The following is a 14,175-nucleotide window of genomic DNA, read 5'->3' as shown; positions in this document are numbered from 1 at the left end:
ATATTAGAGGAAGAAAAATAGTCTTGAATTCAACGAATCAACTGCCCGATTCAAGGAGTTGGGTCTAGCAGGAGGTAATGGATTCCTGGATCTAGTTATTAATGCAAATCTGGCATGTTCCTCGGTAGTATAGTGGTGAGTATCCCCGCCTGTCACGCGGGAGACCGGGGTTCGATGTACTTTATATGTACTTTTTCATGTACTTTATACGCACTTTTTCATCTCTTACCTTTTTTGTTTGTTTGTTTGTTTCGGGTAAAATGCCTCAGAACGCTCTTCTGATTTCTATATGTATAAGATTCAGACGGCATCACATTGGTAGAAAATAAATTACTTGGAATAAAGCAAGATGCCATAAACAGTTCAAGTGAGAAAGAAAGACAACAACAACAACAACAACAACAACAACAACAAAAATAACAACAGGACAGTTATAAAAAAACTAACGATGTGAAAGAAAGACGGAAAGGAGAAAAGGATATAGCTTTCTCCAGCTGGGCTTGAAAAACCCTTCATCCTCATAGTTTTACGTAGAAATCTTGGAGCCGCGGACGGGCCGCGGAGATGTAAGTGTACATGTGCACCCGGTACGAAAATGGTTGAAAACAACTAAAATTTCTCTAGACACTACCTATGAAGAAACACACAACTGTGTAGATATAGAGAGACCTGTAGGTCAGCAGGGTCCTCATGGCAGATTATTGCAATGAAGTATGGCTCAAGCAGTAGTTTACAGAATTCGCTTAACAAAATGATTGATAAACGCCTTGAAATGAGAACGTTTAATTTACATTAATATCAGAAAAGAATAAGTGTATGGTGGGACTGGGAGAGACAGAAACGAAACGAATTTTACGGGAGTTTGCTTAACTAGGAACCTCAATCGTAAACAATTTAAATGAAAAATTTAAACCATCGCTTTCCCCATTTCTTATTTTATTCTGATAAAGATTATCTTTGACAATTAAAATGAAAAATTAGGACCCCCCCTTCCCCAATTTTAATGATGGAAAAAATGGCGCCTTTTTGGTTTGGCGCCAGTTCATCATTGCTTCATCATTGATCATTCCGACGAAGATTGCAAGTAAAATGCATGAGAATACGGTTAAAACTACTAGCCTCCGCTGACTAATGAAGTACGGTTCAAGCTCTAGGTTCAGTGATTGACATAGGCCTAGAAATTAGAAACGTATAATTTACATTGGTTCCGGAAAAAAAGATCATAAAGCAAAACTGTGCGTCCCCGGGTGGGCTTGAACCACCAACCTTTCGGTTAACAGCCGAACGCGCTAACCGATTGCCCCACGGAGACATTCATGAGAGCACTGTGAATTCAGTTAAAAAAAGAACCATTGAATTATTTCTTCCTCTGCTACATGTATAACAACAAAAATTTAACTAAAGAAGCTCAGGCATAGCCATTTTTCTTGGACAATTACGTCCAGGAGGGAAAGTCGCAGTGAGGTTAACCCTATGTGAAAGTTCCTTTTTGATTTGATCTGTTAATCAGGATGAGAAAAATTTATATATTAATTGACTAACCGATCTCAAAAATAATAATGAAAACAAATATAAAGACGCGGATAAATTATTTCTAATCAAAAATATATTCAATCCTCCCCGGCGGGGAATCGAATCCCGGTCTCCCGCGTGACAGGCGGGGATACTCACCACTATACTACCGAGGATTTGGGATGACAGCATTGGACAAGATGCCCTGTTCAATTTCGAACCACTGTTTCGAAAAAATTAATTGGGGGTTTGCTGGTTTTGAAACAAACTCTGCTCCAAAGAGTTCATTACCTATGAAGGAAAAAAAGAGGTAACATTACATAAAAGATTGAAGCGAGAGAAAGAGTCATAATAGCTTTAATCAGTGTGTCAAAGGAGAGATGGGCTATGGTCTTACTTCCTATATTCCAGGCGAATTAGTATTTTTACTCAGTCACCCATGCTCCCCAAGAAGTTGTTACACAGTCCGTGACGAATAGTTTTGTCGAAGGTAGAGGTAAACTGCCATAAAAAGGAGTCTGCATAAAACGGGTGATGGGTTCTCAATTAGTTATCGGAAAAAGGTGTGAGAAAAGTCTTGCAACCAGAAACGTTTATTGAGGGCTAGTCGTCTTCAATTTGGTAGAAAATGCATTCGTTGAATACAGAAGCGTACCATGACCAGGAAAAATGGAACATCATGGTTGTAAGAAAATAGAGAGGTTAGTGAAATAAAGAGAAAAAAATATATAACAAGCCTGTTTCCGGCCGGGCTTGAACCGGCGACCTTCCGCGTGTTAGGCGGACGTGATAACCACTACACTACGGAAACCACTAAAAGTTATGGTTCTCATTTTGGCAACATTCGGATGTAATTAAAATTTTTACTGACAAGCTGACTGACTGACTGACTGACTGACTGACTGACTGACTGACTGACCGAATGAAAGAATGAATGAATGAACGAACGAACGAACGAATGAACGAATGAGCGAACAAACGAACGAACCAACGAATGAATGAATGAATGAATGAATGAATGAATGAATGAATGAATGAATGAGTGAATAAATGACTGACCGAGTGATTTCATTTTTTTTATAAGGACCTATAAGGAGGGAAATCAGTATCAATAGGGATACACTCGAAAACAACCGACTTTATGTGAGGAATACAAATGCACTGCATCAACAAATCACCTGCAGTTTTAGGGATTTAATTCTTTTCTTTCCATGATATCACGTCTTATCCTCGGTAGTATAGTGGTGATATCCCCGCCTGTCACTCGGGAGACTGGGGTTCGATTCCAAGCCGGGAAAAAAAAACAGCGTGTAAAAACAGATGAGAAATCCAAACGAGAAAAGAGTTTGCTGGCATTGAAAGTACTAGATTGAGGTTTAACGTTTATTTTGTTAAACGACAAGTTTTGAGTGGCTCTAACACAGTGCTAGGGGTGGAATTCATTGAACGTGATAAAGCTTGTGATTGGTTACCGTTGCAAGCGCAAGCCTGTGATACTTTGTGAAGTTTCCCGCGGATTTAAGCTCAGAATTTTTTTCTGATTAAGCGTGCAGACTATCATCGACTTTTTGAACCTTTGTGGTAGTTTGGGTTTTTCGTTCGTGATTTCAAAAGTAATAAAATTAATACAATCAAACTTAAACTTGACATATTTTGCAAATGTTTCGCTTTATAATGAAGCCTTGAAATAGTGCATTCATACCTCCCTGCTCGATAAGCTCGCCAGTTTTATATCTCACTTTCAATATTGACACAAACATCTTACAGTTGCCGAGTTTAAAGATTGTGTAAGATCTTGCAAAGTTTGTTTCTTTTGTTGAAAGAAATCTTCTTCTATTATTTTTTTTCCAAATACATTGCAGTCACTTATTCTCGAAAATCCTCCAGGTGCGAGCCAAGCACTGGGTTGCATGTCGTTGTGTTTAAAGAACTAATTAAATTATGCATACATTCACTGAAGATAAAATAACTAATTTTAATTATATTTTTGAAAGAAACAACTTATGACCTTCGTTTGTGCCATCTCTATGTAAGCGGTGCGTCGCCATTGCGTTTGATAAACCACGTGCACGAAGCAATTTGTTTATTTGCTCCGCCCCTACTCCCGGGACAAAACCTCCTAAAACAATTCCTCACCCCCCGGACGTAAAGAGAATTTTTGTAGGAAAGCAATATGAAATCAAAAGAGACTACTTTAATAATTATCGAGTACCTGTATAATTGAGTAAAATGTTTGTCAGTTAGTCCTCTGATCATATAAAATCGGCAGCTCTTGATTTAACTTTTTAAGAAAGTCAGATTTTTTTGGAATAGCTTTTTATACGACTTTTATAAGTAGTATACAACAGAGAGTTCTGCGACCGGGACACATGGACACAGTGACGTCACAATACCCCAAAGGTTGACGTCATCAAAAATGATGACATCATAATCTAAATATAGAATAGTGACATCATCGGGATGGAGGGGTGTAGGGTGTCTTTGGAGGTGTTACGTCATAATTTCAAAATAGGTAGAATGATGTAATAGAATTATTTTTAGTAACAGAAGTCACGTGATTTTCTCATTATAAAGAGGTCAAATTTTAGGAATTTATTAGTAAGCTTAACATGGGTCTCACTCTCTTTGCTCGTCGAATACGATTTAACACTTACCGCTTACTGGCTAGAAATCTGATCACTCCTAACAGTGAAATAGTTTTGCTGAAAGAAGCATTTTGTGGTCTACCAGATACCAAGCGTTCCAAGTTAAAGAACCATCATTCTGAAGATCCCCTGCCCAATTCGGCCCATTATTGAGTATAGAATAGGGTAATTTAGTAACAGAATAAAATATACTTTATTTCTAGTACGTGTACTTCATTTTCCGACCTAAGAAACATTAATTATGTATAGGCGACAAGGAAATTGCTTTTCCGTGTTTGGACCGTCAATTTGTATTTTTACTTTAAAGAGACGCTAAGCAGAAAAGAAATTTCCTTTGGACATGATTACTACCGGCTTTAGCGCCTTGGGCCAAAGTCTATATGAATCTCGGTTGCACCTTATACGCCTCAGTCATTAAAAAAAATCTATGATTGCGAATAAATCGATTTCGATTCGGTCTGTTAACTTAGTAGACAGAACAAAACAACTCTGCTTGTTCAAATACAATAGAGTTTTCCATTGCTTCTTTGTTATTGCAAAATAATCTCCCTGGGGTCATTGACGCCTAAAGTTATGCAGTAGACAAGACTGAGAAAATGAAGGAACAAATGTTTTTCAAAGACGTTTATTGCAATCAACTACTCTTTAACTATTTACAACTCTCAGAGCTCTAACTTGTCAAGTGATCATTACAAAGTCCTACAGTTTGTTCTTTTTATCCGGTCATGATCAAGTACACTGAACCATACTTTGTACTCAGAAGCCTTTTCGATAATTCTGTTTACACTGGCTGCGAAGTTATTAGTCGTTTATTTCAATGAAACTTCTCAAACGTAAGAACGTGAGAAAAGTAAGGGGGATCTTTTTATTTCATTTCATATTACTCTCTTGGTTAGTAAAGCTATATTGTTTAATTTTCTTCCTTTGATAGATTACCTTTCGCATGTAAGATTTGTTTTGCATTCGGCCTTTTCGGCTGCTTTTTCTCCTAAAAGTAATTAAATTAGCTCATACTTACGTGAATTGACCAAGAATAACAAAATCTTCAATTGATCATCATGCCTTGTCGAGTGCTTACCTGATTATCCATCAACTGAAGCATGAATCTATCCAATTTAAATGTAATTATAAACTCACGTTTCTGTTAATTCGGTTTTGTTCGGCTAAGGAAACAATTTTGTTTTTTTAACCATTTAACTGTCAATTTTTTAAAACATGTCTGGATAAAATTACGGCGAGAAAAATAACTTTGACGGCTAGTCCAGTTTGGTGCGTGCGATGACGGGACAAAATCATTGTTTACCCGATCCATCAAACGCTTTTTATAGTTGTTTCAATGCAAACGAGGAATACGAGAGGCGTTTTTATTCAAATTCTTATGACCCGTACCCTGGATTCCGTTACTGGCAGCAATTTGAAGAGATGGCTTCAGGGAGACAATGTTTTTCGATCGCAAGTGGTGCAAGCAACAGCACAAACGCAAGCAAAAGCTGCTCGTCCAATTTCACGAGTTGCTAGCTTGACTTATAAACCATCGGGAGATTCATGATCATTGATCGACGTAAAATCACACACGTTGGTATAAACAGCAGAGTGCCAATTAGTGTGAAAATGTATGGTGTCGCGTGATGATAATTTCCCATTTTCATGATCTGTTTGTGATTTGAAGTATTCGGCAGATTTCTTCCAGTGCTTGAAGTATAAGTGGGATGGATGGTTATGGCGATGGGTGGGCGACTTTGCAGAGAAGAGGGCTGTGGTAATCGCTGGTGCTGGTGTTATAACCGGGTATTATAGTTACAATCGGCGATTATCATAATCGGCTTGGAGGTGTAAAAACTTTATATGTCACCAAGAGCCATAATCGGGGACGGAGACCGCAAGTCTTGGGATCCGCGCGCACTTATGATATGGGACAATTTTTCTATTTTTAGAACAAATTGCGCCATCCTGACGTCATATATCCGGGCGGATCCACCCACATGTCGGGGGCTCTCGCGTGGATGTTGTCACGTTGCGTGATCAAATGGTGAGAGTTGAGAGACCTTGAGAGATTATCTTGCGTATTTCACAGCGATGGCAGGGAATAAGGCAGGGAATACGAACCAGGGCGCTTATATGTAGTTTTATGCTCTGAGCTAACGGAAAAGGTTGGTTTTTCAGTGTCGAAAACAAGACTTTAATCTCCCGGTGGGAATGAATAATAAGATCTGCTCGCGCTAGTTGTAAGCTTACGCGTATGTTTTTGCGTTTGTTCTAACTTAAGAATATAGCAAGAAAACTCTCTACTCTGGTATCAAGTTAATTTGTGAGTTTCTCAGACAATGGTTAATCCTAACCGAAACCTGTTTTGATGGTTTCTTATTGTTTCTGCTTGTTTGGTGAGTTTGCAAAAGTTTTTGAAAGGAAAGTCTGACGCGTACAATTAGCTCATTTGCATAGTGCAGCGCGTGCACTTTCAAGTCCGATTCGGTGTTTTCAATTGTCAACAAATCTTGACAAAGATTTCTTTCGTTATCTTTTGTGCTGAGATGCTGCAACAAATTTCACGAACGCAAAAAAGGCTACTAACATCATGTATGTTTCTTCAACATAAACATAGTGAAGTTTTACACTGCGAAAATGAAAATAGACAAGGAGTTTTGATAACTAGATCAACAAAATCGAAATCGTTATTCGAAGTTGATTAAAGAAAGCGTCATCGTAACTTTGCTGATTATTTCTGCTTTATTCGCATATTTTCAGCTTAGCTTTTAATATGTTCTCAAACATTTATCAATCTTAAACATATTAAAAAACTACAGAGTTATTGTTTGAGTTCGATGTACGCTTTCACACGAAAGTGCGGCGGAAGTAAATTTGTCATGTTTACTGACTGTACAAAACAAGCATCAGCGGGCGCTCTCATTCATCGACAACAGAGAATTTACTGAATTTTTACACGAATAAAACTGAGCAGTATCTACGGACGTAAAGTTATTGGGCCTTGATGAAACATCAAGTGTTGCTTACAATTGAGGCGAAACTCAGACTAGCAATTATTTTGTTTTACTTTTCGGTCGCGATAGACTGGCAAATTTCTCGCAAGCGTGTGGCAAGAGGAGTAGGAAACTATAAAGTCCTGAAGCTTTGCTATATCTAAATATATCCAGCTGGTTTTTTGCTGCGTAATGGGAAGCTGTTAATTTCAACATATGTGAAATTTAAAGTGGAGTAATGTTCAGCTCATGTAAAAGAAGCATCCGTCGGAACACAACTTGGTCAGCGATATATATCTAAACTTAAAGCGGAACATACCTAAATTCGACACTATCTTACTTCACTCAAACTGGAGCAGCTTACGACGAAAATACTTAAGCAAAATTCCAACAGACGCAACGCGCTGAGTTGTGGGCTAAAAACATGAAAAATTTCGGGAATTTCGGACGCCATTCCCCCCACGCCACATCCGCAGAAATCCTCGCAGCATGTACGCGCGTGTACCGCAGGCGATGGCGCAATTTGTTCTAAAAATAGAATTATTGTCCCATATCATGGGGACAACCCCAATACTAGAAATGGCGCGCGCTTACGGTCTCCGTCCCCGATTATGGCTCCTGATGTCACATCACACAAAACTGGATCGTTGGCTCGAAGATCTATAGTAATGAGTTGTGGTAATAGTTCTAACAAAGCAGAGATATTAATGTGACGTAAATTGTTATCTCGTAGTAAAATCGAAGTGTAGTTCTCAACCCTTGTCTGTGAATCTGGTACGGATGACATACAGTCGATAATCTACTTCTCGAAGCAAGCGTTTGTACCGCATAGAATAGCTAGTAGGATGAGTATGAATAAAGACATCTTGTATTCTGGAAAAGCCTTGAGAAATTCGAGATTTCCTTTACCGTGAAATTATTAACTGACCTATTATCTTTACTATTAATTTTTCGTAAGATAAGAAAAAATATCTCTCGAATGACACGCGCGCGCTTTCGTGTCGGGATCCCACGCGTGCTACCAGAGAAAAGTACAAGTGTGATTTGGTGCCCTAGGAGCCTTTTCTGCCCGTTGCGCCCTATAAATTTAGCGAAGGAAACAAATTTCTTCAGTTTGAATCCAACTTTCGTACCGTAAACATGAAGAAAGTCAAGCGCAAGCACAGTGTCCGACTCCTGGATGTGGCTCAAAATTTTTAGTTCGATTAGCAAACCATTGAAGTCAAGTACACGAACTGACAGACATTGAGCGAAAATATTGGCTACAGTTTGCTAAGTTACAAACAACCAACATGATTCGTGTTTATGAGAAAGAGGCTGAACCTAAGACTGCTTGGGAATAGGCTCTAAATTTGAAGCATACAGTTCAATCAATTATTTAAAAATATGGACCCAAGACTTAAACATCCCTTCCGGCAATTGTCGCAGGACGAACCTGTTGTGGTAAAAGTCAGTTTGTAAAACGTTTACTTGAATCGGGGAAGGATCTCATCGACGGAGCTCCTGAAAACGTCATTTGGCACTACGGTATTTACCAACCTGCCTACGATGATATGTTGGGTATGTTGATCTCTACTCCAAACATCAACTTCATCGAAGGAGTTCCTAGCGACTTAGAATCTATGATTGATCCCTCCATCAGAAATTTGGTAGTCATCGACGATTTAATGTAGGAACTCAGTAACGATCAGCGAATACCAATCTGTTCACGAAAAGTTGCCATCACTGCAATTTGAGCGTGATATTTATACTACAAAACATCTTTTCACCGAGGAAAGGAATTGAGGGATACCGTGCCAGTTTGAACTGTCATTACTTGTATTTCTATTTTTAGACGCTCGCATTCTTCACCAAAATTCCAGGTATTGCACCATCTCTTTAAGAACTTTGTTTAGCGATGACGTTATTCTTTTCAAAAGTTTTGACTGCGAAACTTAGCTTTGAAAAAGTATTATTACTTTACACAAAGTGCATTTTATGCGATGCTTCAGCATTCCCGCCTGTCACTGGAAATGTCACAAACATCAACGTCTTTTTTCGGCAGTGCTGGTAATTGCATAGGTTCGATTTCCGCCGCTTTCTCGAGTCCGGTCTACGTTTCTTCCTGAGAAGAGAGTTCGGGGAAGGAACGCAGGCGCCTTTCCCGAACAGCGGCTGGTAATCGGGCCTAGTAATTGCCCAAAATGAGACTCCGTGAAACGGCATTGCCTGTTTGTATATTTGAAATGTAAAGAAATGTATGGGAACAATAAAGAGTCTTAATATCGTGAACTGTACCGGGTAATGTCCATATTAAAGTTCAAAATAACCGTAAATCTACTTCAGTTGTTGTGTAGCGTTTTTTCTGCGGCACAAAATGGCGTATTTCTGCGATTTGGTGGGTTTTGCGTTGACTGTTACTACACGTTATAAGAAGGAGACCTTGTCAAAGTTATATACATCCTTAAGCAGCTGGGAAATTTAAACCTGAAAAAATTCCTATTTAAACGGGATTCGAATCCATCCCTCTGCAATACCGGTGCTGTATTCTACCAACTAAGCAATCAATAGAGTACGTGTACTCTCCCTTTCGCTTAATCCGTCGTGCGTGACGCGAAAAAAAAAGAAAAAAAAAAAAAAAAAAAAAAAAAAACGGCAAGAAAAAATAGCCAAGCGAAATTCATGGGGCGTGGCGTAGATTTCACGCGGCCATTTTTTCTGGCAGTTTTCCTTGGAAAGAATAGACCTCACTGCAAGGTATTTATGAATAGTTCACAGTCCTTTGAAGATTACAAACACACGTAATTAGTTGTAAAGTGACATTTCAAAGGACAAATTACCAATAGGCAAATATACCTTCATTGTATTTGAACTAAAATGGATTACAATAATGTTACCATAATTTGAAACTTTTAATTCATACATGTAAATCATTATTAAATTTTTTACTTCATGACATCCTCATTGTGACTGTCGAGAATGTAAAGCATTAAAAACAGGAATCGCCATCTATTCATATGTTTTGTTATCCGTGAGAATTGAGACAGCCATGAAAACAGCTGTTCGCAGACCTCTGTGTTAACATTCTGTAAAAAAAAAGGCAATTAAATTATATTTGTTCTATCAGATAGAACAAATTATTTGAATTGTTTCTTCAATAGCAAATTATAAACTTGTTACTGAATACAGTAACCATTTTGATCTTGTTGTTTCATATTGCTATTATTGGTCTTTCTTGGGCAATTAATTGCTAGATCCTTGTGTTCCTCGCAGTAACGGAATCCCTTGGCAGGTGTATTCTGGCAACCTATGAAATGAAGCAAAGCCTAGATTAAACAAATTTCAAATGAAACTAACTAACTTGCCCATACAGTACATTCTATCAACATAGTGATATCTGAACAACATAGAAAAAAAAAATTCAAGTGAAAAATACACACCAACAACCACACTTCCTTGTAGTGCAGCAAACTTTAACTCCCCAATATCACGGCAAGCACAAACTTGACGACAATTTTTCATGTTGCCATCAAGGACCAGAACTGAGCCACATCCAGGGGTGTCACAAACATGGCCTGTTTGTAAATAGAACATGAGATGTGTAATCATTGTATTCAAAGAATTTCAAAATTAGTTAGCATTACACTTAGTAAGAAATAAACAATGTACTGTGTATCACTAAAACACCAAAATTCATAGGTTGAGAAGTGCTTAGGTACGCCTCAGTACAAGTATGAAAATGAGGCATGTGACTAAACTCTCTGACTTCAATATGGCGATAAGTGAAACAGCATTGCCTACAGCTCAAGTTTTACTTAAGGAAATTCATAATTCTGAAGCTAGATTGCTTGGAAAAAACAGTTGTGCTGGAAATTATTTATCTTTGTTTCGCTTTAATGGAATCCTGAAGGTGGTATAAAATTCAAAATTAAGAACTTTTGATATTCAGCTTTGCTCACAATCTATCTTCAGCCAAATGGCATTATGCATAAGAATGGTAACATTAACCAACTTTACCTAGGCATAAATTATGTGAAGCAGGAAATGCATTATAATAGAACCACTCACCACTCCATTTTTCCACAAAGGCATCATGGAACTTTCCAGCTATCATCTCAGCCAAATCGTTGCGGTTGCATGAAATGCTGTCTAATTGCAAACTGTATTTCTTCATGATTTCAAGGCATGCATATAATAGAAAAGCTTCTTCAAGACGTCTTCGATCTAGCATCTGGCGTGCTTGTAACAGATCAGTGAGTTCTGAAGGTTTGTCTCTACCAAAACCAAACAATAAAAGATTACAGAGATGCATTTTAAAAGAAATTTGGTAGATAAAAAAAAATTGCTTTCAACTCTGTTATTGGGCAAATTGTTACTCACATCACAATGGTGACCATGGGGACACTTGATTACTCCTTTAAGTGATCAAATTCAAGCATAATTTTGGTAATTTTCAGTCCGTTAGAAACCAACCGTATAGTAAGAAAAATTATGTAAAAATGAAATTGAAAATTGATGCATGAGTAGCAATTCATTTGATAACAATTACAAATAATCATTCAAACTATCATATGTCAATTAACAACTCCCAAACGATCCAGAAAAGCTGCATAGTTCGCAAGTCTAACCCTTGTTTAAAATAATATGGTTTCTGTGGAAAATGTCCGAAAGAAATACTGAAAACATACTACATATTAACAATACCTTTTCATTCGCTTGATAACAGGTCGACTTTGTGTCACCTTGTGCCCCTTTTTGCAGCTTGAGTCATATCCAAACCTTCTGTTGAAAGTCTGTGCGAAAGTCGCGAATGGCACGGCACCCACTATCAAAAAGTTGGCACACTGCTTCACTAGTGTCATCTGGAAAGCAGTGTCTTCAGATGACAACAAAAATTCGTTGCCTAAGCAATCGTCATTAAACTGGCGCTTTCCCTCCTGCGTCCAATAACCATAGTGTTCATATATCTTGCAAGTGCGACAGCATTTAGTTACTCGCGAAGCAAGATAGCTGCCACGCTGTTCGTGGTAAATAACGACAACATGGGTATTTGGATCGACAGCTAAAACTTTGTTACAGCCCCTACATCTCTCTTGTAAACTGACAAGCACCGTTGCCATTGGCTTCCCAGAATTCAAACTGAAGTTGTGAAAATCTGGGAAGCCACGTTCCACATCCCCAAACTCAGGAAACAAATAAAAAAAAACCTTCCACCTCACGAGCAAAACTTTCGTCCTCGCCATCCAACCGCTTTCTCTTTCCATCAACGACAATTTCCTCCTTTTCGCCACAAACATACCTTTTCACAACCGACGTAAATGAACATAACTTTAAAAAACTCGTTCCAACGAAATTAATAACAGATAAAAAACGAAATAAACGTATACGATCTTCTAAAAAGCCAGCCATCTTTTGAACGAAATCTCACCAAAGTTACCATGCGAACTGTAATGAATGCAAACATACCATGAAAGCGAGGTAGCAAGTGAGAAAAACAAAGAAAGGGACTGGAGTGGAATTAATAATCCGAATAAAGTGCACAAACCAGCGTCAATATTCCGCGGAAAACGCCATAACAACCGTCTTTTTATAAACATTTATTACGAGCCTTAACTATAATTTAGGAATAAGAAACAGGTTATCAAAAAGGATGGTGAAGTAATAATAAATTAACCAATCAATCCAGTTATAAAAAAGCGTGCGGCTCTGTTACCAGTCGTTGTTGGGGAACAAAGCCAAAGACCTCCTAGTGAAGAAGCACACATCGAATTGAAGAATAACATTTCAATACCCCTTGATTAACATTAGGCAATTAACTTAGGTAATTTCTGTTTACGCGAACAACGTGAAATTAACGTGCGCCTTTTAGAAGAATCCTGTAACCAAAGAGAGCGTGTGGTCAAAGTATGCGGCCTTTAAACAAACCGATGGCCACGGGCGAATCGTGTGGATAGATGAATGAATGAATGAATGAATTAATTTTATTGAAATGCCCGTATTTTTAACCGAATGACAGGTCCTCAACCATATTATACCTTCCGCGAGTCGACTTCCGGTGAAACGATTCGACTTTGCAAGGTCGATTCGCGACGAATCGTGCAAATCGACTCGAATCGCAACAACTTGACACCCCCAGTTACCCCAGTTATTGCCTAGCGCGAGTCGACTTCCGGTGAGACGATTCGACTTTGCAACAACGATTCGCGACGAATCGTGCGAATCGACTCGAATCGCAACAATTTCACACCCCCAGCTATCGCCTGGCGCGGGTCGACTTCCGGTGAGACGATTCGACTTTTCAACAACGATTCGCGACGAATCGTCCGAATCGAGTCGAATCGCAACAATTTCACACCCCCTGTTATTGCCTACCGCAAGTCGATTTCCGGTGAGACGATTCCACTTTGCAAAAGACGATTCGCGACGAATCGGGCGAATCGACACAAATCGTCAAAAAATTCACACCCCAGTTACTGCCTACTGCGAGTAAACTTCCAGGGAAACGATTCCACTTTGCACGAAACATTCCCGACCAATCGAGTCGCTTCGTTAAGTGCTTCACCGAATCGACCGAAGTTTGTAGCCACGTTTTTAGAACGACAAACGTTCATTTATCATTATTTCACGGGTATTGACTTCCGGTGGTGCGGATCGACTCTGTGCGAATCGAGTCGAATCGTTAAGTACCTCACACGAGTCGACTCAACCCACCCTCAAAGCCCAGATGCACTATATTTACTAAGTCTCGCGCAAATCGACTTCCGGTATGACGAATCGACAGCAAGGGATACGATTCGTGTCGATTCGGTCGAATCGTGTCGAATCGACAACATTTTCAACCCACCCTCAAAGCCCAGATGCGCTATACTTTTTAAGTCTCGCGCAAATCGACTTCCGGTATGACGAATCGACAGCAAGGGATACGATTCGTGTCGATTCGGTCGAATCGTGTCGAATCGACAACATTTTCAACCCACCCTCAAAGCCCAGATGCGCTATATTTTCTAAGTCTCACGCAAATCGATTTCCGGTATGACGAATCGACAGCAAGGGACACGATT

The 14,175-nt window shown here is 39.0% G+C and overlaps 1 protein-coding gene and 1 non-coding gene across 2 annotated transcripts; both read right to left on the bottom strand.

Moving 5' to 3' along the window:
* Window positions 1–2,250: 2,250 nt before the first annotated feature.
* Window positions 2,251–2,323, bottom strand: Trnav-aac (transfer RNA valine (anticodon AAC)). Its single transcript has one exon. It is a non-coding gene; the product is annotated as a tRNA-Val (tRNA).
* Window positions 2,324–9,950: 7,627 nt separating this feature from the next.
* On the bottom strand, window positions 9,951–12,686 carry LOC149103921 (uncharacterized). The gene is made up of 4 exons (XM_089272454.1): window positions 11,819–12,686; window positions 11,183–11,388; window positions 10,555–10,689; window positions 9,951–10,421 (listed from the first exon to the last, which is right to left on the bottom strand). Exons 1-4 carry the CDS (start codon window positions 12,409–12,411, stop codon window positions 10,291–10,293), a joined length of 1,065 nt encoding a protein of 354 aa, XP_089128580.1. The 5' UTR covers window positions 12,412–12,686; the 3' UTR covers window positions 9,951–10,290.
* Window positions 12,687–14,175: the final 1,489 nt, after the last annotated feature.

Source organism: Orbicella faveolata, unplaced genomic scaffold (genome assembly GCF_042242905.1).
Source record: "Orbicella faveolata isolate gen_17 unplaced genomic scaffold, um_ofav_v1 contig_35, whole genome shotgun sequence".
NCBI lineage: Eukaryota > Metazoa > Cnidaria > Anthozoa > Scleractinia > Merulinidae > Orbicella > Orbicella faveolata.
This window is presented reverse-complemented; position numbering and strand designations above follow the sequence as displayed.

Coding starts and splice junctions, on each gene's coding strand:
- LOC149103921 (XM_089272454.1), bottom strand. CDS start 12,411: ATGTTTGTGGCGAAAAGGAGGAAATTGTCGTTGATGGAAAGAGAAAGC. Junction 11,389..11,818: donor GTTATCAAGCGAATGAAAAG/GTATTGTTAATA, acceptor TGGTTTTGGTAG/AGACAAACCTTCAGAACTCA. Junction 10,690..11,182: donor CTTTGTGGAAAAATGGAGTG/GTGAGTGGTTCT, acceptor ATTTACAAACAG/GCCATGTTTGTGACACCCCT.